Below are 23,047 nucleotides of genomic sequence, written 5' to 3' on the forward strand. Positions count from 1 at the left end.
TTTGGCCTTCACAACATCCCCTGGCAATGAGTTCCACAGATTGACTGCATTGTGTGAAGAAGCACTTCCTATTGTTTGTTTTAAACCTGCTGCCTATTAATTTCATTGGGTGACACCTAGTTCTTGTGTTATGTGAAGGAGTAACTAATACTTCCTTATTTACCTTCTGCACATGATCTTATAGAACTCTGTCATATTCCCCCCTTAGTCGTCTCTTTTCCAAGCTTAAAAGTCCCAGTCTTTTTAATCTCTCCTCATATGGAAGCTGTTCCATACCCCTAATCATTTTATTGCCATTCTCTGTACCTTTTTCCACTTCCAGTATATCTTTTGAGATGGGGCAACCACATCTGAACACAGAATTCAAGATGTGGGTGTACTATGGATTTATATAGAGAACATAAGTATGGCCATATTGGGTCAGACCAATGGTTCATCTAGCCCAGTATCCTGTCTTCTGATAGTGGCCAGTGCCAGGTGCTTCAGAGGGAATGAACAGAACAGGCAATCATCAAGTGATTCATGCCCCTAGAGGCATTATGATATTTTCTGTCTTATTATCTATCCCTTTCTTAATGGTTCCTAACATTCTATTAGCTTTTTTGATTGCTGCTGCACATTGAGTGGATGTTTTCAGAAAATTATTCACGACTCCAAGATCTCTTTCCTGAGTGGTATTAGTTAATTTAGACCCCATCTTTTTGTATGTATAGTTGAGATTATGTTTTCCAATATTCATTACTTTGAATTTGGCAGATGAAATTCAATTTGATACTTTGTTGCCAAATCACCCAGTTCTGTGAGATCTTCAGTCTGCTCTGGACTTAATTATCTGGAGTAATTTTGTATTGTCTGCAAATTTTGCCACATCACTATTTACTCCTTTTTCCAGATCATCTATTTATTGTCCACAAGCTTGGAGGCTTTCCCTCCATGGTTTTTCATAGAATATCAGGGTTGGAAGGGACCTCAGGAGGTCATCTAGTCCAACCCCCTGCTCAAAGCAGGACCAAACCCGACTAGATCATCCCAGCCAGGGCTTTGTCAAGCCTGACCTTAAAAACCTCTAAGGAGGAGATTCCACCACCTCCCTAGGTAACCCATTTCAGTGCTTCTCCACTCTCTGAGTGAAAAAGTTTTTCTTAATATCCAACCTAAACCTCCCCCACTGCAACTTGAGACCATTACTCCTTGTTCTGTCACCAGGTACCACTGAACAGTCTAGATCCATCCTCTTTGGAACCCGCTTTCGGGTAGTTGAAAGCAGCTATCAAATCCCCCCCCTCATTCTTCTCTTCTGCAGACTAAACAATCCCAGTTCCCTCAGCCTCTCCTCATAAGTCATGTGCTCCAGCCCCCTAATCATTTTTGTTGCCCTCCGCTGGACTCTTTCCAATTTTTCCACAAATTTTTTTGTTCAGTATCAAAAAATAACTAAGTGTCTGCTCTCTGCCAACCCAATTTCCCTTCCTTGAAGATTATTTATTCACGTCATAATGCTGAATTAGTGACATCACAGTCAGTGCATGGCAACAGACTGTGATACTGCAGTGGCATCAGCACAAGGGGCCACAACTGGCTCCACCCCAGTGCTGTTCTTGTTAACAGGACCACTTCCTGTCAATATTTCCCTCACTTGCAGTTAGGCTCATAGTTATTTGCATCCCACAAAGGGCTGGCTCCAGGCATCAGCGAAGGAAGCAGGTGCCTGGGGCGGCCAATGGAAAGGGGGGGCACGCCATCGGTTATTGAGGCGGCATGTCCAGGTCTTCGGCGGCAATTCAGCAGCGGGTCTTTCAGTCTCTCTCTTCATCTTCGGCGGCACTTCAGTGGCAGCTCAATCATTTTGTTTGTTTTTTCCTTTGCTGCTTGGGGTGGCAAAAAAGCTGGAGCTGTCCCTGATCCCACAGGCAGAATGGTTACCTGGGAAGCAAAGAATGTCGTCTCTATATGTCTATCACATCATGATATGTAAAAAGGTAGAGAGATTTTTCAGTTTGCCTAAAGCAGTAAATCTCCTAGATTTAGCATTGTTTAGGGTTATTTTTTAATACTATAAATGGATATGTTTGGAAAGGTTTTGAATCAGAAGACAGCAGATGGGAATGAAACTGACTTAGTCATTCAATGTTTGACTAATTGGTGACCCCGTACTCTTCTGTCCTCCTGACAGATTTTCAAATATACTGTTGCAAGATGTACTGTGAGTAATGTTAGTCCCAGGCTGATATGCCACAAGATAAATGGGGCCTACCTGTGGGGAGAATGTGCATGAAGCTATAGAAATATTTTTAAAAGTACAGTAGAGTTGGTTGATGCAATGGCTCCATATTTGTTTACTCACACAATACAGCAAGAGTTTGTACTGAGCACACTGGCAATTGGCAATGAACAATAACAATGTTTGTACGCCTACTTTTGACTAATATTTCAGGCCTGAGCTGATCACAAGCTTGAAATATTTCAGAACAGTTCCCCTCTCACCGAGTTTCCTTTGGCAACATGACCACCCCCTGAATAGTGAGTGTTTTCATAGTGTGTCTTGGAGTCAGGACTTTGGATTTGTGCAATTAGCACAACTATGCCACTTCAAACAACAACAAAACGCAGCCATCTTAGAGTGTCAGTACTGAACTGTTTTGAGTCTGAGTAATTCTAACGGCAGAAGCTCATTTGTAGGGGCCACATAGGAAAATGACTCAGTAGACTGAGCTCATTGGCAGGACCAGTGCAGGAATGATAGACTGATGGAGGGGTGCTGCTTCATGCCCTGAAGGCAGCGTTCACTCGGGAGCAGGCAGTGTCTCATCTTTTGACTGACTTGTCCTTTTTTTTTTTTTTTTTTTGGTTAATCAAGCTGAACTTTCTCCCATCAACAGGTTCTAGATGTGAATCAATCCCATGATGCAACATGTCTCCCCAGCACCAGCTCTGACAATGATGGCCACACAGAGTGTGCCCCCTCCCCCTTACCAAGACAGCCAGCAGGTGAGTGTGCTGCAGAGCTCACATCCAACACCACCCTTCAAACATGCAGCAGCAGTGAGACTTGGCCAGGGGCTTTCCATGGATTTCCACTTACAGCCTTTGTAGAAGAGTTTGGAGTGTTACAGAAAAACAGCAGGGGACTTAGCATCAAAGAAAAAATTCCTTATGAATTGGTATTGCTGCCAAGTGCAAAGGAAAATTGATTGTGGCAAGAAATGGAAGGATCTCACATTGTTATCTAGAACCAAATGCAGATGAAGTTGCAATGCATTACTGGATTTTGTTCTGTGCCATACTCTAACCAAATATATCCCCAAATGCCAAATCTCCTAGGCTGCATATTATCAAAGGTATTTAGGTGCCCAAAAATACACGTTGGCACGTTCTGGAAGGTTCAGACACACCTGAATAAGTTTGTAGCTTGACTCCCATTGACTCTAATGGGAGCTATGGGACTAACCTATTCATGTGACTTTGTAAACCCCACTAGACAACTAGCTTCATCTTGAGGCACCTTTGGAAATCTGGCCTGGCCTAACTTTAGACTCCCCAGTTTGAATATGCCACCCTGGAATCTTTTGTGCCAGAGTCCAGAACACAGGTTTGGGAGACAGTCAAAGGTATTTAGACTCCTCAGTTCCTAAATCCCTTTTGAAAGTGCCATTTAAGCTCCTAAATCAGTTAGATGTTGGGATGACACTGAGCACAGGAACACCTAAATCACTTTACAAATCTGAGCCTTACACACTTTCAAAAGTTTTGCCAGTCGCATCATCTGATATTTTTCCCAAGAGGTAAGAGGTGTAAAGAGGGTATACAGAGAATGGCTGGTTTCACAATGTGCTTGATCTGAAAGAACTCACTCCAAGATAGCGTGAAACTTCACCCCTACACTGGGTGGAAGTGCTGTGACTTTGTGACTTTTGGTCCTATCTCTTGGTGCCTTTTTAAAATTGTTACTTTTGCATCTAATCTGTTTGAGAAAGGAAGGGTGAGTAGTGAATAGTCATCATATGACCTTTTTAATTCGGCCTGGATTCCAAAGTGGAGTTTCTTTACCAGACACTAGGATAAGCAGGAAAAGTGCTCAGCTCTCTGTAGCTGGCATATACAGTACTTGGGAGAAAAGGGCTGGGGGAGAGGAGCTGGAGGCCTGCCAGCTGAAAGGAGACACTGCTGCGTTGCTGAGTTAATTCTCTCCTTGAAGAACTATAAAAGATACAAGCTTAGGCCTGGTCTACACTGGGGGGGGGATCGATCTAAGTTATGCACTTCAACTACGTGAATAACGTAGCTGAAGTTGACGTACTTAGATCTATTCACCACGGTGTCTTCACTGCGGTGAGTCAACTGCTGATGCTCCCCCGTCGACTCTGCCTGCGCCTCTCCCGGTGGTGAAGTACAGGAGTTGATGAGAGAGCACTCAGGGTCGATTTATCGCGTCTAGACTAGACATGATAAATTGACCCCCACTGGATCGATCGCTGCCCATCGATCCAGTGGGTAGTATAGACATACCCTATGAAAAGACAGCTGTGGTGTCTCAGCAACTCCGACACATACCTGCATCACACCATGTCAATCCCATCGAAGTCCTCAGACAGCTAAAACAAGTGCTTTTCTGTAGATAGGTCTAATGCAAAGCTGGCTAAGGGATCAGCCTGTATTTCAGAAGGCAGGACCAGTATGGCAAATGTACTGGAGTTGGGTGAATACTACAAAACATGTGCTGGCATTTGCACTCTGATTTCAAGGTGAATTTTCTTTGGCGCTGCTCAAGCCTCTTCTATATTCTCTTTCCAGGGACTTTTGAGCAATGTCATATTCACTGGCAGAAAGCTAAAGTAAAGCTGAAAGCTCAACTGCTCACACCAGACTGGAGTATTTTTATTAATATGCAATGGGGCAGCAGAGATGTAGAGTTCCCAAAGCCCCTCCCCAGTTAAACTAGCCAAACAAGGACCTGAACAAACCCTTAACCCCTGGGCAGCACATTCACAGGCAGTTACTTTGTGCCAGCATGACAACAGAAAAATGAATGGGCCACTCTGCGCTCATCTAGTAAACATTACAATAGCCTGATGTTCCTAGGAACCACATCTCAAGGGAGGCACACAAAAGGAAGAGTTTGATTTTTGCAACCCCCCTAATCCTGTTTATCTGCTCTTTCCCCCCGAAGTGCTACTTCAAGCCCTGCTGTTGATTCCATCAGTTACACTCACCTCAAAAGGCACAGGAGACAAAAGCATGTGGCTTATGGGCCCAATATCAAACAACCAACACAATTCAGATTTTGCATCAAATGCTGGCAGCAAATTCTTCATTATAAAGCCACAAAGTTCACTTTAAAAAAAACAACCCTACAACATGAATTGAATAAATGTGGAGAATGACTAAGTGTGAGGAAACTGTGATCCACTCAGAGGGAAAATAATTAATTTGCTGTGAGTTATTTGCTCAGCCCCACTGTTAATGAACTTAGACTGTCTAGTTCAAGCCAGGAACAGAACACCAAAATTGCATATTGATATTTACCAATCAGGAGCTAGATTAAGTAGACCACACAATGCTAAAACGTTAGTATTTGACTGTGAGACCCATTGGACCAAGAGCTTGCTAGGAGGAAATGTATATGTAAGGAAATCTCAAGGCTTCTTTATTTTGATGGACCCTGGGTGCAGCAGGTGGCAAACAAGTCTAGGGGTACTATGACAAGATGGAAGTGGGTCCAGAAATTCTTCTTTTGTAACGTGGGGTCATAGTATGGAAAAAGTTGAGAATGGCTAGATTCAATGCACTGAAGCCACTAAAAGGTGGATCTGAGTGAAATATTCATATCAAAACTAAAAATGAGTTTGTGGCATTTCTATGAAAATAGAACTTGGCAGTGGAAGATGAACACACTGGGCATGCAGTGAAGTGAGTGTGGCAGTCGGCATGAAGTGAGAAATAAGCACAGTATTGTCACCACTCTTTGGATGCCCATACAAATGCTAGGCTGGTTTCACAGTGTGTTTTCTAGTTGCAAACTGGATTGGTTGGGACAAGTCATATAGTTTGTCATATTGTATTATTTCTGTTTCCCTGATTTAGCTGCTTTCCAGAGGCCTTGCTGACTGTTTCTCAGAGGGCGGAGTAAAGTTGTACTTAGGAAGATGGCCAGGAAGATGGTTCTTTTACTGTCACACTAATAATTAGACAGCTTGGAGTCAGAGCTGGTGGAGGTGGAAGGGTTCAAATCTGGACCCCTGGCAAGGTTCCTCCTGAGGTTCACCTTCAGAGTTAAGGCTGGGCAACAGTTGGGTTCAAGTTTGATGGTACTGGGTTCATGCCATCCCTGACATCCAGGGACTTATCTGAACTGGCTCTGGAAAACTGGCCTGGATTTTATGCACCAAACCAAAAAACAACTCCTTTTCCTCTCTGCCCCAAGACCCCAATATTTTGCAGAAAAGCAACTTTTCAAGAAGGTGAAAATACACGGAATGAAATGGTAAAGGCTTTTCCATTCAGTTCTGCATTCTTCTGCCCTCACCCCACATCATGTGCATAGCACAACTTGTAGGTTAACAAGCTAGAAATATGAACCCTTTAACTAAATAGAAGCTAGGGGAAGAAACCATAAGAAAATGTAAACAATGTTTTGATTTATTTAAATTTTTTTGGCAACCTATCTCAGGGAAAAAATACTTCCTGTATAATGTGGCTCTAAGGGTTAGAACAAATCTCTGTCCAAATGCAAATAAGGATTTAGTTGTTATAAAGAATGTCTGCCAAAGCACTCAAAAGTCTTGGACATGGAGTTTTGTGACATTATTGAGATTCAATTGCTGTGAAATACCAGGGGTGCTTCACAATATGGGCTGGGCTCTTTGGGCCAACACACCTAACTTTTCTAAAAGCAGCTGCATTCGTGGCTCCATTATTACAGTGACTAAAAAGGCAGCATTTCCATCCATGGTGAAGCTAGGTTTGTGTTCAAAGCTGAATCAGGAGATTCAAATCTGATACTGCAGCAATCTCAACAGCTGTTCTAGCAGGTTTTAGCCCAGTTTTGACAGGTGCCTCATGACATCAGCTTTCCTGAGATACTGTCTGCTTGCAACTGGATGCAGAGAACAGGCCCCTTTGTGCACTGGAGCTAACCTGGAACCAGCCTGCACAGAGAAGGTTCTGATGAAGAGCCTTGAATTGGAAGGCTCCTCCCTAAAAATTACAGGGGTTTGGAGGTGAGGGTTGGGTTCTGACCCATCAGTATTTATATGTTTTACTCTTTAACTTGTCTAATCCACTCTCTGATGTGGCTGGGAAAAAGTCATATAAAAAATACTGTGACCGTCTAAACAGATGAGAACCATAGAGGCAGTTCAGTTCCTGGAAAACTGGTAGGTTTCTTTTTGTTTATCAACAAAGGTGTCATTCTTGTTGTCTCAGGGTTGATTGCAAGGCACGACAGTGAGTGCACACAAGAGGGGTGTGTATTCCAACCACCAGCGTGTTGCGTACTACTCTTAGTGCTACCTTAACATGCACTAGCGAACTTTTAGTGCATGCCAGCTAGGTCTACATGGCCAGCTAACATGCAACACAGTGTGGTTTAGAATTCACACTCTCTAGTCCATATCAACACTCTTGTAGACAAGCCCGCTATCTCTCTCATCAGTTGCAGTGTGAGTGGAGCTCATCCAGATAATGTATTCAGTGAATTTAGAGCTAGTTTTCAAACAATTCCAGAATACTTGTCTCTCTCACCATCAGAAGTTGGTCCTATAAAAGACAGGACCTCACCCACCTTATCGCTCTCTCATTCCATTTTCAGTTATTTGCCCATTTTTATTCTCTGAAGTTTGTTCGTAGTCACCTTAGTTTTTTCTCATGTAAGTTAATTCCGTCTCTCACAGGCTCTGGTCACTCTGGGGAAGCTGAACACCTTTACTGCATTTAATGCAATAAGTGTTTTGTCCTTTTTGGAAAAGAAAGTAATCACTTGGCTTGCTGTGCTCTTTATTTCATCTCCCACTTTGATCTGTTCTGTTTCCCTCTCCCATCTTGCTCCCTTGCATGTTCCCTGCTCCCTGCACTTGTACATACGTCTCTGACATCTAGCTCCCCTGGTTTCCAGGACTCTCGCTGTGGCAGTTCCCATTATTCTTCCCAAGTGATGGCTCCTCGTCGTGGTAGTTCCGGTCCTTGGCGATGCTTTATGTTTCTCCTCCCATTCTTGTGTAGCGATGGCCTCTAGGCGAGGCAACTTGGCTTGTTCCTGCTCCTTGTTTCCTAGCTGCTTCTTCAGGCTTCCAGGCTTTTACAATTCATTGGAAACAAAGAGGATCCTGCACTATGTGACCTCCCAGCGTTTTGCAGGTCACCAACAGTGATACACGGAACACAGTTTGGGAACTAGTTCTGCTTGGCCAGCACAGCGGAATGTGTGGGGCTGAGTGGGCAGCAATCCGCTGCAGGTATAGGCAAATAGAAAATCATTGTCCTCCTGGAGCAAGAGAGGAGCACAAAGCGTCCAGGACTACGCCTGGGGTGGTGCAGTTTATGCCCCAGTCCTTGCTCAGGCCTTTGGGAGTTCACAGCAGGAGCTGAGCTTCTTTGAGAATCTGGCCCTTAGTGGTTAGTGTGGGGCTGAAAATAAGGAGTTCTGGGTTCTGTGCCTAGCCCTGCTAGTGACCAACCCTGTGACCTTAGGCGCATCCCTGTGAAGCTGTTTCCCCTCCTGCAAACTGGGAGGCGGAGATCCCTCATTTGTGGCTAGAGGACGGGCGACTGTCTGCCTGCCCATACTGATCAGTACAGAGGGATGGGGCAGCAGATAGTCCCACAGGGGATGAAGACAGCAGAGAGCTGCTGCATTTTGCTGCCCGGCTTCTGGCTGCCTCTTCCAACCAAGCCCATCCGTCAGTGACCTTCCATGAACTCTTTTGCACAGACAAATACAACATATAAAGTAAGCAAAGGCATGAGCTCTCAGGCTCTGCGGTATGCTTAGGACATAAACAGAATGCTTCCCTTTCCATTAGTTAAGGGTTACAGTTTTAAACTGGAGGGGCCCATTTCCTCAGAGTCTAACAGCTTATGATTAAATGTTCACTGGGTCTGAGTTGCTGGAATTCCTCCATAATGGCTGTAGTCAGCAGCTGGGAGATGTTTAGGGCTGAAGAGATTAGTAGGTAGCTGCATCAGACACCCAAACATTGCAAAAGAATGTAGATTGGAGGTGGGGTGTGGGGGTTAGTTAAGTGTGAAGAGCCTTATTTAATTCACATTATACTGTGGATTAACAGATCACAGCTGCTGAAAGGGACTTTCATGGCTAGTCCGGATGCCAAACGCTCTTGTGTCCCAGGAGAAATCAAGCGCTGCTTCAAACATGCATTTCTCTGTTGGCCCATGTGTGCCAAGCTGTACTGCACCATTTCAGCCACCGAGCTGGAGGCTCCAACCGCACATTTATGGTAATATCTGCGTTCAGTGGGGAGCACTTCAAGTTGTTCCGAAATGTGATGCCCAGTAAGAACTTGATTTGCCTTGGTCTGAAAACATCTGAGTTTCTACCGTAAATGACCTGCTTAGTTGGTACAAGAATAGGAATGTCCCTTTTGCCTCTTTGCTAAGAACCAGTTTGTTCATTTCAAGCATGCTTTGAGAGTTTGGTTCATTCCTCGGATGGCTCCCGCTACAGCTAGAGCAGCTGATATAAATGAATAGGTATCCTTGGGATACTTGGAGACAACTCATGAGTTTTACAGATGAGAAACACCTGCACTGTATACTGTGACCCAGAGAACACTTACGTCTGTGTGGGGGGATGCACATGTGTGTGCATTAACATATCCGTTTGTGCACACGCATGATACAGATACGAGTGTGTGCATACATGTTTGTGTGTGTGTATGTGCATGTGTGTGTGAGAATTGTCCTAGGTGTCATCAGTGTTGTCAGATGTTTGGCTGCGTGTGTGTTCTCCCGTGTGTTCTACCATGTGCTGTCCCAGCTCTGCGCAGACAGCTGGCACAGCAGACCTCAAGCAAACCACCCAATACATTTACAGACTTGGCTCATAGAAAAGGCACTGGGTCAGGTTTATTGCTGATGAAGCACAGTGCTAATGCCCCGGCTCAATGGTTACAGGTACACTAACACATGTATGCTTGTGACAATGGACCGGCTCAGATAGTGGTGAGATTTTTCACTATCAAACAAAGACACTCCCTCTGAGATACACCTTTATACACCAATACACCAATACAAACAAGTTACATATTACCCTTGAAATATCAACCCTCTGACATATTAGGGTGCCATGGTCCACCCATTGCCTTGTACCTGTAGGTTTGATCAAAACATCTCTATTCATCATGCTGTTATCCTGACCTTATCCTTAAGAAGGGTCAGAATGTTCCTGTTATCTTTGGGGAATATGTTTATAGGGGTGTTCTGGTACCACCCTTCTGGAATGTGTTTACATGAGTGTTTTGTGCCTAGCACCTCTTAGGAGTATGTGTTTTTGCAATATCAGCCCTATGCTGGCCAAATTCTGTGAGCAGGGCCTGCCTCTTGCGTACAACTTAACTTTGCTTTATATTATCAAGTTTTGACCATTACTTTAGTTCAAGCCTCAGGCCTCATACCAGGCCTCTGCTACAAGGGCGTAGACTTTCTTCCCACTACTCTCATCTCATCTCATTTCAGAATTATTATGTATTGTAATCCAGCAGCCAAATGCAGCCTAGCTGCCCAACAGCCCCTTCCCTGAAGAGTTTACAGTTACAGAACTCACATAGTAACAGATAGAGGAAGGGAATGGACCGTCCTACAGTAAAGGTGAAGAACTAGGCCAAGGCCAACCAACATGGGTAACAGATATTGGGATACATATTGGAACATTAAATTCACATAAAAAGAATAGTGGGACATTCTTCCAGAGAGGGTGGATGTGGGTGCATGGGGCTGAGGGGGATGCACACAGGTGCATGCACTCCTGGAACTTTATGTGTATCCATGGTGGCAAGACTGTCCTGTGAAGCAAGCTCAGGAGCCAACTGGACCTCTAGAGAAGATTTTTACTGGCTACAAGATGGACAGGAGGGAATCTTAAAGGTGCATTACAGAGCTGAAACAGATCTCAGTTAAAGCTAGAAGTATGAACCCCATTATCTAGGCTCTGGTGACATCCAACGGTGAAATCATTTAAACTTACCTCTCCAGTGATTACTCCCTTCTGTGAGTCCCTCTGGGAATTCCTGCTTCCCCAAAGACCTCCCAGTATACAAAATTCTCCTATGTCATTGATACCATTATTAATCCCATGAACTGCAGTGATATCGTTCGACCCGCGGCATGGCATTCCAGACATGGGACTAATTGTGTCCATGGTGTCACAGAGTGCTGTGCTCTGGAGTATCACTGGAAAACTAGGACATGACAATGGTTTTGACAGAGAAAGACAGAGACTGTTTTAAAATATGTAAATTGAAGGGTCCCTCATTAGCTAATGGGGATTTAGAACAGATTACCTGTTGGACATGCCATCCTTCACTTCCTGTCCTAATTTGTTTTGTGGTGGGACTGTGCACTGTTACACCAGTGGCATTTCACTAGCAAAGTGACTCTGTTCAGTACCAGATGAAGAGATGCCTGCCTAAAGTTCATAATGTATATCAGGTTAAGTTTAGAAATCATTTTGGAATGGAAGGTGCTGGAGAAAAGTCAGATCACTTGCTATCACATTTCTGGGCTTTTAGCTCAATGTTTACATTAGCCTTACAGCTCATAGACTCATAGACTTTAAGGTCAGAAGGGACCATTATGATCATCTAGTCTGACCTTCTGCACAATGCAGGCCACAGAATCTCACCCACCCACTCCTGTAACAAACCCCTAACCTATGTCTGAGTTACTGAAGTCCTCAGATTGTGGTTTGAAGACCCCATGCTGCAGAGGAAGGTGAAAAAACTCCAGGGCCTCTGCCAATCTGCTCTGGAGGAAAATTCCTTCCCGACCCCAAATATGGTGATCAGTTAAACCCTGAGCATGTGGGCAAGACTCACCAGCCAGCACCCAGGAAAGAATTCTCTGTAGTAACCCAGATCCCACCCCATCTAACATCCCATCACAGACCACTGGGTGTACTTACCTGCTGATAATCAAAGATCAATTGCAAAATTAATTTCCAAATGCCATATGTGCATTTGGATTGAAGATCATTGTGTGAATGGGGAATGTCTTTGGCAGGTGCTGTGATTGGAGGGGAAGGGCCCTTTGGACCACAGAGGAAGTGTAGCTAGCATGTCTTTGGCTAACACATATGTGGAGAACGGTACAGTTAGGGACTATACTTAAAAGCTATTTGTTTTTGCACATCCAAGGCACCTGCTGTGTGACAGAGGTAGCCCTCACCTTCATGCTGTTTTCTTGTCATTTCCACAAGCTCTGATGCTGAGCTCCAGAGAGAGAGAATGTTTTTATAGAATCTTTTAAAAATAAAACTTTTCCATAGTGAAAAATTCTGACTCAAAAGCCAAACAGTGCTAAGCAGTGCTGCATTTCATGACAGTTGCATATTTAAACATTAATCATCTCTCCTTGGGATAATTAATGGTTAATTGCTTTGGGTGATGTATCTGCAGTGCACAGGCATGGAGGGATGACTGTAGCCCAGGGGCGGGCAAACTTTTTGGCCAGAGGGCCACATCGGGTTTCCAAAATTGTATGGAGGGCCAGTTAGGGGAGGCTGTGCCTCCCAAACAGCCAGGCGTGGCCCGGCCCCTGACCCCTATCTGACCCCGCTTCGCTCCCAACAGCCCCCGGACTCCTACCCCATCCAACCCCCCCGTTCCCTGTCTCCTGATGGGCCCCCCCGGGACTCCTGCCCCATCAACCACCCCCTGCTCCCTGTCCCCTGACCGCCCCCAGCTCCCTCGCCCGACTGCCCCCTGCCACTCCATCCAACCCCCTCTCCTTCCTGATGGCCCCCTCAGGACTCCTGCCTCCATTCAACCCCCCTGTTCCTCACCCTCTGACCGCCTTGACCCCTATCCACACCCACACCCCCTGACCACCACCCCAAACTCCCCTTCCCTCTATCCAACCCTCCCTGCTCCATGCCTCCTTACCGCGCTGCCTGGAGCACCGGTGGCTGACGGCGCTACAGCCACACCGCCCAGAGCACCGTGTCAAGCCGCGGGCTCTGCAGCTGCGCTGCCCGGCCGCCCAGAGCATTGCACCAGCGGCTCAGTGAGCTGAGGCTGCGGGGGAGGGGGAACAGCAGGGGAGGGACTCGGAGCTAGCCTCTCGGGCCAGGAGCTCAGGGGCCAGGTGGGAGGGTCCCGCAGGCCGGATGTGGCCCGTGAGCCGTAGTTTGCCCACCTCTGCTGTAGCCCCAAAAATACTGTTATGTATGGCACTAGTAGTCACTTTCTGGAGGCTTTGCAGCTCTTTCTATTGTTAGTCTAGCAGAATAATTGTCGCATTCATCTGTCCTCCCCACAGAAGGAATTATTTTATTTAGAACAAGCAGCAAAACTGATTAGTGTGGTTGTTTTGAATTCAGAGCTGGACAGGAAATCTGTGAGTTATAAACAGTAGCCAACGTGGCTGTCTCCTCACATCAGGCATCCCCCTTTTCATCTTCCTGCCTTCGGGGTTCATAATGGTTTCTGTTTGTTGGTTGAGATATTATTGAGAGTCCCCCTTGCAGCCATATTTATTGGGACCGCATAGGTGAGAAAGCGTGAGATGACAATCATATCTGACAATCATGCTGCAGTCTCCACTGTACGGCTGGTCTATCAGCACACTCTCTGCTGTCCAGCATGCTTTCTCTGGAGCTGCATGGTCTCAGGTTGATCTAGATACTAATTGTTTGAGTCACTTGATGAGCCCTCATGAAAACTTTTAACTGATTGGTTCACTGCTTCTGGGTCCTCATTTATGCCTTGAGTGATTCCTTGAAAATCCTTTAAATAAGTCTAAGTTAAAGCCAAACTCACACTCGCAGCAACATTCCTTTCCTAATGCACATTATGTCAGGTCAGCCTCTTCCAAATGTTGCAGTATAGTTGCAGTGACTCTCCCTCACCTCACTATAGCCTCTATGGCCGCTGGAAACAAAGCCTCAGTGTAAGTTTCAGACAGTGACACTTTACTGAAGAGGGTTTCAGTGCCCTTTGAATGGCTCCAAATGAAGTTAAGAGGTTTTTTTTTAGATTCTGAAATAGAAACTTTCACATCAAATTTATTTTTAGGGCTTTAAAAGGAAATGTTCTGCTCACATTGCATTTCCTGTGCTAGCCACACTTCAGCCAGCCAGCCTGCAGCATAAATGGCAATACTGTACAGCGTGGGGTTTGGGAACAGCCACGGGCGAGGCTGGAGCGACCTGGCAGTGGGATCAGCAGCATCTGTGTGGTGACTTCAGCAGTTTCTGCAAAGTGTAAGCTTCCTCTTAAAGCATGTTTCTAGCCCTTATGGTTGCAAAGGTGTCATAGGTCTCACCCCCACTTAGAGCTGTTGGGTTCCAATATGGGGACCTGCATGGACTCCCCAAAATCCTTGGGGATCCCAAGAGCCCCAAATCCATGGAGTTCTTACACCTAGGAGAAATAAACCATTCACCCCTGCTTCCTCCCCCCTCCCTTTTCCTAGGAGAGATACCGGGATCCAACTACAGAGGGATGCCTCCCTCCTCCCCTTTCCCTGAGAATTCACCCAAGGAAAGATCAACCAAGTCCTTAACAGAAAAGATTTATTAAAGAATAAAAAGAAAGTAACTGTCTCTTTAATACTAAGATGGAACAATACACAGGGTCTAAACTTATCAATCTCTGGAGAGAATCCCCCCTCCTTTCTTTCTCAATAAAAGCAATAACAGTACAGAATTAAAGAAATTCTATAGCAAAACACAGAATTGCAAATACAGAAATAAAAGTATAAGAATACTAGTTCCTTGCTAATACTCGCTAGCTTGAATAGAAGAATTTATTGCAGAAACCTGGGAGGACTTGATTAAGATGTCTGGACTCCCTTAACTCCCAAGAGAGACTCTCTAATACAAAGGATACAGGAAAAAAAAACTTCCCTCCACAGGGATTTTAAATGATCTTGTCCCTGATTGGTCCTCTGGTCAGGTGTTCACAGGTACTGCTTGTTAACCCTTTACAGGTAAAACACAAACCTTAACCCTTAACTAACTGTTTATGACAAAAGGTAATTCTGTCAATGTGAATGAGTCTGTAGACAGCCAAAACTGAGAGCTGTGAACTGCCTTGTTCATCTCCAGACCCTTTTAGCTCTGAAGCCTGTGATGACAGTTTAAGTGCCAACACTGATAGGTATTTACTGCTGATCATGGGTCAGATTGTGTGCCGATAGTACTTTACTGCGTGAGTAGCCCCATTGAGATCAGAATCCAGGGTAGGAGGGAGGGGATCACAGACAGGGACATGAAGGATAGATATTGTACTCCCCCACCATGCACCACAAAGAACTGTTAATGTAGGTGATGCTTCATTAGATCCTCTAGAGCTTTGCATTCCCGTGCTGTGAAATCCTTCATGGGGAGCTCCCGGGGCTGGCTAAGGAAGCCCTGAAGCCTGCTGCTTGAGGGCTAGAAAAGGGGGGATGTGGCCCCCATAATGAATTGGAAGGCACAGGACCGCACATGAACAAATGTCCTGTACATGACCTGGTATCACAAGATTTGGGGGCAGAACCCCCTGCCAAAGCCTCTCCTACGCCTACACATTTTGGGGAACTCCTTGGGAAGAAGAGTGCCATTTTCCTCTCCTGTGTCCTGTAGGTTTGCCTGGCCTGAGGTCAGAGTTGGACTGAAATCCCCTCGCCTGGAGTCAGTTCCACCTGATGTGTTGGTCTGAGTGTGAGGGGAAAGGGGCAGGCAAGTTAATTTTTCGCAATGAAGATATGATTAAGTGAAAGATATGATTGTCATCTCACGCTTTCTCACCTATGGGACTAAGAGCTGTACTCTGCAATGCTGAGACCTGCTTGCCACCTTTGGGAGGCTTTTATGATGGCGTGAAATCTGCACATTATAAGCCTGTGTGAGAGTCACATGGTCCTTTATGCTCATCTCCTTAACATGTCCCTATGGTGAGAAAGGTCACTTTGCACAAACGACACCTTGGTGCGAGCTTTATGACATGTTGAAATTAGGTGTAATCATTTGCTTGTTTCACTGCTCCTCCTGGTTTCCTTTTGTGAGCACTCGGAGTTGAACATGGTATTTTGGCTGATCTCCACTGCACCTTGTTTTCTGCTGGTGTGGTAGAAGCAGAAGGGAAATGCAGGGATATTTTATTCCTGTTTGCAGTTGAAAGAACTGTTAAAATAGGAGGGCTTCTCCATAGCCAGTTCTTTCTGAAGCTTCCAGTGCAACTTCCATTCCCTCTGCTTCACTGATATGCTGAGGCCCTGTAGCCCTGCAGAGCATCTAGGGTAGAGAGACACTGGAGCCCAGATTTCTGTGATCAAGGAGGCCAGGAGGTAGAACTGTCACTGGGAAGATATAAAATTCTTCTACCTCTGGCTGTGGTATGTTTGTAGTGGAAAGGCTTAGGTGGAACCTTAAAAATTGGAGTGCTGGATGGAATTCCAATAGCAACTCTTGTGGGAAATGATATTTAGTCTGTGGCTAAAGCAGTTAATATAGTAACTCACAGCCAGAAGAAATATCGTTGTGTAATCTCAGAATTGTTCAGACACACAGGCAGCTGTGTGGGAAGGGAGTGGCCCCAGCCCCAACCCCTGTTCAGCGGGAGAAGGAAGCACTGTGCTTTGAGGTGTGGGTGGGGCCAAGGCCAGCTCCTCCATTGCTCCTCCATCTAGCCCACTATCCTGTTTTCCAACAATGGCAAATACCAGATGCTTCCAAGGGAATGAACAGAACAGGGCAGCGACTGTGGAAGTCAAAGGCTTAGGGACACCCAGACCCTGAGTTTGCATCCCTGACTGTCTTGACTAACAGTGATTGATGGACCTATCCTCCATGAAATTATCTAATTTTTTTTTTAATCCAGTTATATTTTTGACCTTCGACATCCCCTGGCAATGAGTTCCACAGGTTGACTGTATATTGTGTGAAGAAATACTTCTTTTGTTTGTTTAAAACTCGCTGCCTGTTATTTCATTGGGTGATCCCTGGTTCTTGTGCTACATGAAGGGGTATATAGCACTTATTCACTTTTTCCACTTCACTCATTATTTTAAAGACCTCTATCATATAGCCCAGAGGGGCCAAATTTACCGACCCTCCAAGCCGCATATGACAGTCTTCAGAAGTTCAAGAGCTGCCAGGGCTCGGGACTTCATCCCTGTGGGAGGCACCTGACAGGGTTTCGGGCTTTAGCACTGCTCCAGCTGAAGCCCCAACTTGCAGCACGCATGCCATGCGGGGCTGAAGCCCTGAGACTCCTGCTCCCTGCTGCAAGGCAGAGGTCTTGAGCTCCCCTTCCCAGTCTGGTAGGTGGAGAATGGGGATGGAGTGTTTGTGTGTGGGGGTGGTCCTTCGCGAGCTTCACTTTAATGATAAAAGAGCCTCATGCAGCTCACGAGCCACAGTTCGGCCACCCCTGATATAGCCATTTAGTCGTCTCTTTCCCAAGCTGAACAGTTCCAGGCTTTGTATTCTCTGGTCATATGGAAGCTGTTCCATACCCCTAATAATTTTTGTTGTCCTTCTCTGTACCTTTTCCAATTCTAATCTATCTTTTTTTAGATGGGGCAACCAGAACACCATATAGTGGCATCGTGATATTTTCTGTCTTATCATCTATCCCTTTCCTAATGGTTCCTAACATTCTGTTAGCTTTTTTGACAGCCATTGCATATTAAGCAGATGTTTTCAGAGAACTATCTACAATGACTCCAAGATCTCTTTCTTGAGTGGTAACAGCTAATTTAGACCGCATCATTGTATATGTATAGTTGGGATTATGTTTTCCAATGTGATTTACTTTGCATTTATCAACATTGAATTACATCTGCCATTTTGTTGCCCAATCACCCATTTCTGTGAGATCCCTTTTGCAGTCAGCTTTGGACTTAACTATCTTGAATAATTTTGTATCATCTGCAAATTTTGCCATCTCACCGTTTACTCCTTTTCCCGGATCATTTATGCATATGTTGAACAACATTGTCTCAGGACAGATTCATGGGAGACACTACTATTTACCTCTCTCCATTCTGAAAACTGATCATTTATTCCTGTGCTTTGTTTCCTGTCTTTTAAAGGTTAGTAGTTCTGCAATTTCATATTTGAGTTCCTTCAGGACTCAGGTGAATTCTATTTGGCCCTGGGGACTTATTACTGTTTAATTATAAATTTGTTCCAAAACCTCCTCTATCGACACCTCAGTGTGGGATAATTCATCAGATTTGTCACGTAAAAAGAATGACTCAGGCATGGGCATCTCCTTCACATCCTCTGCAGTGGAGATAAATGCAAAAATTTCATTTCACTTCTCTGCAATGGCCTTGTCTTCCCTGAATGCTCCTTTAGCACCTTGATTGTCCAGTGGTCCCACTGTTTGTCAGGCTTCCTGCTTCTGATGTATTAAAAAAAACGGTTTTGTTAGTTTTTGAGTCTTTTGCTAGTTGCACTTCAAATTCCTTTTTGGCCTGCCTAATTATGCTTTTACACTTGACTGGCCTGAGTTTATGCTCCTTTCTAGTGTCCTCAGTAGGATTTGACTTCCAATTTTTAAAGGATCCGTTTTTGTCTTTGGTCACCTCTTTTACTCTGTTTAGCCATTGCTGACTTTTTTGGTCCTTTACTATTCTTTTTAATTTGGAGTATACATTTAATTTGAGCCTCTATTATGGTGTTTTTATAAAGTGTCCATGCACCTTGCTGGATTGCACTCTTGTTACTGTTCCTTTTGATTTCCATTTAATTAGCTTCTTCATTTTTGTGTAGTTCCCCTTTCTGAAGTGAAATGCTACTGTTGTGGGCTTCTTTGTTAATACATACACACACACACACACACACACACACGTTAAACTTAATCATATTATGGTCTCTTATTACCAAGCGGTCCAGCTGTATTCACTCCTTGGGTCAAATCCTGAACTCAGCTCAAGACTAAATCAAGAATTGCCTCTCTCTTTGTGGGTTCCAGGACTAGTTGCTCCAAGAAGCAGTCATTAATAGTGTCTAAAAACTTTATCTCTGCATTCCATCCTGAGGTGACATACCCAGTCAATATAGGGATAGTTGAAATCCCCCATTATTATTGAGTTTTCTATTTTTTGGCTTCTCTAATCTCTTGTATCAGAGGGGTAGCCGTGTTAGTCTGGTTCTGTAGAAGCAGCAATCCGAGTGTGTGTGTCACACCAGCTCATGCTACAAACAAAAACATCTTAGTCTCTATATACCCAGATTCCTTGCTGCTTCTAATCTCTTGGAGCATTTCACAATAACCATCACTATCCTAGTTAGGTGGTCAGTGGTATATTCCTGCTGCTATACTTATTATTCAAGCATGGAATTTCTACCTATAGAGATTCTATGGTACAATTTGATATATTTAAAATTGTTGGTATATTTGACTAGTCTATGCTTTCTTTCACATATGGTGCCACTCCCCTACCAGGTAGATGTTTGGCAGGCACTGCTTGTGTCAAAGTCAGATTCAGGACTCACAGTTTATCAGACCACTCTGCTAATACACCCAGATAATGTGAGCACCATGCAAGACTCAAACTATCTTATTTATACAGATAAAAGGGCATGAACTTAACAAGATAACAAAGGAAGCAGAATCTGATAAAAGCAGCAAAGAGTCCTGTGGCACCTTATAAACTAACAGACGTATTGGAGCATGAGCTTTCGTGGGTGAATACCCACTTCGTCAGATGCAAGAATCTGATAAGTTTACCTGGGCTAGACATGCATATCTTATTTCCTTACTAACTATTACCGATCTCCTGTCAATGTCCCACCATTAGCTTAAGTGGACCCATTGTTTCGTACCTTAATGTTTCTCTTCCTGACAACTATATTTCAACGTTCCTTATTTCTGCTTAAAGGAACATACAGCATTTCTTTAATCCATTCTATTTTTACAATATAATTCATTCTTCTTTCACAGTCCCTCGTTTTGGTCAAGCTATGCAATGACCAACAATTACTGGGTTCCACATATCAATCATTCTTTATCTCTTTGTTCATCAGTGATATTTAAAATCATCATATTAGCACTCTGGTTTGGGACAGCTATCTGTGTAGTATGTCTTACGCAATTTTGGATGCAACAGGAGATTAACTGAAAACATACAAAAATCATTAGGATTCCAAACAAGATAGTCAGGGCTCCCTGAAATAACCAGTTTCCTATGCCAGAGAAATTGAACAGGTTACTTAGCTACTTCCATAAAGAACTCAGCTCTTCATCGGGAAGATATGTGATTTTTTCTAAGTGGCTAGCGCGATCTATTACCTCATTGGTGTTATCAGGTATATACACACAACATTCTTTTCCAATGAGAGCACAGGTCCCTCCTTTGGCTGCCAGCACTATGTCCAACGCCTGACAGTTTTGGAGGGCCATCTGTCAGATCGCCCCTGTTTCTTTGGCCAGGGCTCTTAAACTTTCTCCGGTTTCATTTGCCATTATTTCAACTACTGCTTGTAACCTCAGGAGCCTTTTTGCATGGTGTGTTACTCCCCCAAGTGGGATTAAGGAACCGCCAATGGCCTCTTCCCAGGTTAAGGGGCTTATGTTATTTACATACCATTGGGCATCTGATAAGTCCCTTCTTCTTCACCTGAAATTATGGAGGCGTTCTCGTGGGAAGGACCCTAGCACTCGGAATTGTGGGAAGAGTCAGCGGGATAACAGATACCTGACCAGTTAGCTGGTAGCGCGGTATAAGCAGTGGTGAGCTGGAGCCGGTTCCCACCGGTTCGTGGGAACCGGTTGTTAAATTTAGAAACCCTTTTAGAACCGGTTGTAAAGGGCTTTTAAATTTAACAAAAGCTCCAGCAGCTCCCTGCCCTGCCCCCGGCCCCAGCTCACCTGGCTCCAGCTCTGCCTCTGCCTCCTCCCCTGAAGGCTCCCCCTCCGGGCTTCCCGCCAATCAGCTGTTAGCGCAGGAAGCCTGGGAGGGCTGAGAAGGAAGCAGCAGCTTCCTGCAGGTGAGCTGGGGCGGGGGGCACGAGGAGGGCTCTACGCGTCTCCGGGCCAGCCCCCGGCCCCGACTCCGGCCGGCCGGGCAGCGCAGCTCTGGGCCAGCCCCCGGCCCCGACTCTGACTCCGGCCGGGCAGCGCGGCTCCTGGCCGGCCCCCAGCCCTGGGCCAGCCCCCGGTCCCTGACTCCGGACCGGCCCCTGACTCTGGGCCAGCCAGCGGCTCTGGCCCCCAGCTCTGGGCTGGCCCCCAGTCCCGACTGCGGGCCAGCCCCCCGATTTTGGGCTGGCCAGCGGCTCTGGCCTGGCCCCCAGCCCCAACTCTGGGTGGCGCGGCCCCCATCTCCAGGCAGTGCAGTAAGGGGGTGTTGGATAGAGGGTGGGGGGTGGATTAGGGTCGGGACTTGGGGTGGTCAGAGGGCAGGGAACAGGGGAATTGAATGGGGGCAAGGGTCCTGGGGGGGCAGTCAGGAAGGACCAGGGGTTGGATGGGGTGGTGGGAGGCAGTCAGGGGCAGGGGTTCCAGGGGCAGTTGGGACAGAGAGAAGGGGTGGTTGGATGGGGCAGGGATCCCAGGGGGCCATCAGGAATAAGAGGAGGGGTTGGATGGGGCGGCAGGGGGCAGTTAGGGGACAGGGAAGGGGCTTGGATGGGGCAGGGGTCCTGGGGGTGGGGTGTCAAGGAACGTGGGGGGGTTGGATGGGGCAGGAGTCCCCGGGGGCGGGGGGAGGACGACTCCCTCGTGGGGTGAGGAGGAGGGAACCGGTTGTTAATATTTTGGCAGCTCATCACTGGGTATAAGCCTTGGTCCCACAAACCCAATGATGGCCTATTAAGGCTGGAAAGGGTCAGTCGCACCCATTTGTCATATAGGTGTGTTGCAAATGAGGAGTAATATCCCCCAAAGGGCACACGGTAATTCTCCTTACAAGGAGTGGTGTTATTTGCATGGCATTGAAAGATTGTACTGTTTTCACTAAGGTTACTGTAGGGGGAACATGAGATAGATTTCTCTGTTTGATACCAGGTTGAGAAAAAATTCATATCCCCAAACCTGACCCACCACTTTTTAGTTTTGCTTGAATAATCCCATACACCACTGGCCACAGTATGCTGAAGGCAACAGCTTTTCCCCAGATCCAGCCCTGTCCCATTACACACCCAACACCAATGACCTTTTCCCTCCAGCACACTTATCCATTTAGATACATTTATTCCCACCGCTTCCCAAGTGTCATTGCTGTTCCATTTTTTGTTAAACAGATGAGGTCCTCCAGTGAGGTCTGGGGAATTGAGTGGGATTGCCAGGACAGGAACACCAGCTTGAGAGTGGACTGGAATATGGCTGCAGACCCAGAATTTAGAAATATTAAGGGTCTAAGCTAACCACACTTGCTGCTGGATAAAAGAATTGTCATCGTGGACTCCCCAGACCTTAAGACACCAGCAGCCGAGGAACAGGCGCCATCAGAGGCGCATGTTGGAGGCAAGGCCCCTGGTTCTGACAACCTCAACTGAGGGAACTGCAGTCACGGTTTTACATCCACCAGGCAGCAGGCACTAGGCTCACTACTGCTTATTGTTGGGCCTTGCTTTAGGTCATCGTCTGCTTCTGGCAACCCTTATGAGAGCATAGATTGTAAGGTATTGCAGGCTGTTCTTCTACGGCTTCTTCTGGAGTCAAAATTGACTCTGCATGGTCCTGAGGTGGTGATTGGTTTGCTGGGAGTGGTGCCTTTTACACCGCAAAACATGTATACACGCTGCAATGCCAGACAGTTTAACAGCCATCTGGGTAGTAAGCAATAGCTGATGAGGACCCTTCCACTGGGCATGTTTTCGATGATGGTGCCGTACGTAGACCCAATCACCTGGCTCAAGGTTGTGGCAAGCGGCAGAGGT

At 45.7% G+C, this 23,047-nt stretch overlaps 1 protein-coding gene across 11 annotated transcripts in view; it reads left to right on the top strand.

Moving 5' to 3' along the window:
• The window catches only part of PKNOX2 (PBX/knotted 1 homeobox 2), a 655,223-nt gene that overhangs the window by 324,300 nt on the left and 307,876 nt on the right, over positions 1 to 23,047 (top strand). For 6 of the 11 annotated variants that reach the window (XM_039496651.1, XM_039496654.1, XM_039496653.1 and 3 more), the window contains one exon: positions 2,880 to 2,988. The exons of 1 other annotated variant lie outside the window; for it this stretch is intronic. In XM_039496651.1, coding sequence (XP_039352585.1) covers positions 2,902 to 2,988 — 87 coding nt within the window. In that variant the 5' untranslated portion in view covers positions 2,880 to 2,901. Of the gene's footprint in view, positions 1 to 1,587; positions 1,980 to 2,857; positions 2,989 to 10,796; positions 10,854 to 23,047 lie in introns of those variants that run through there. 4 more of the 11 variants (XM_039496650.1, XM_039496662.1, XM_039496656.1 and 1 more) reach the window with 3 other exon arrangements.

Source organism: Mauremys reevesii, linkage group 12, assembly GCF_016161935.1.
Source record: "Mauremys reevesii isolate NIE-2019 linkage group 12, ASM1616193v1, whole genome shotgun sequence".
NCBI lineage: Eukaryota > Metazoa > Chordata > Testudines > Geoemydidae > Mauremys > Mauremys reevesii.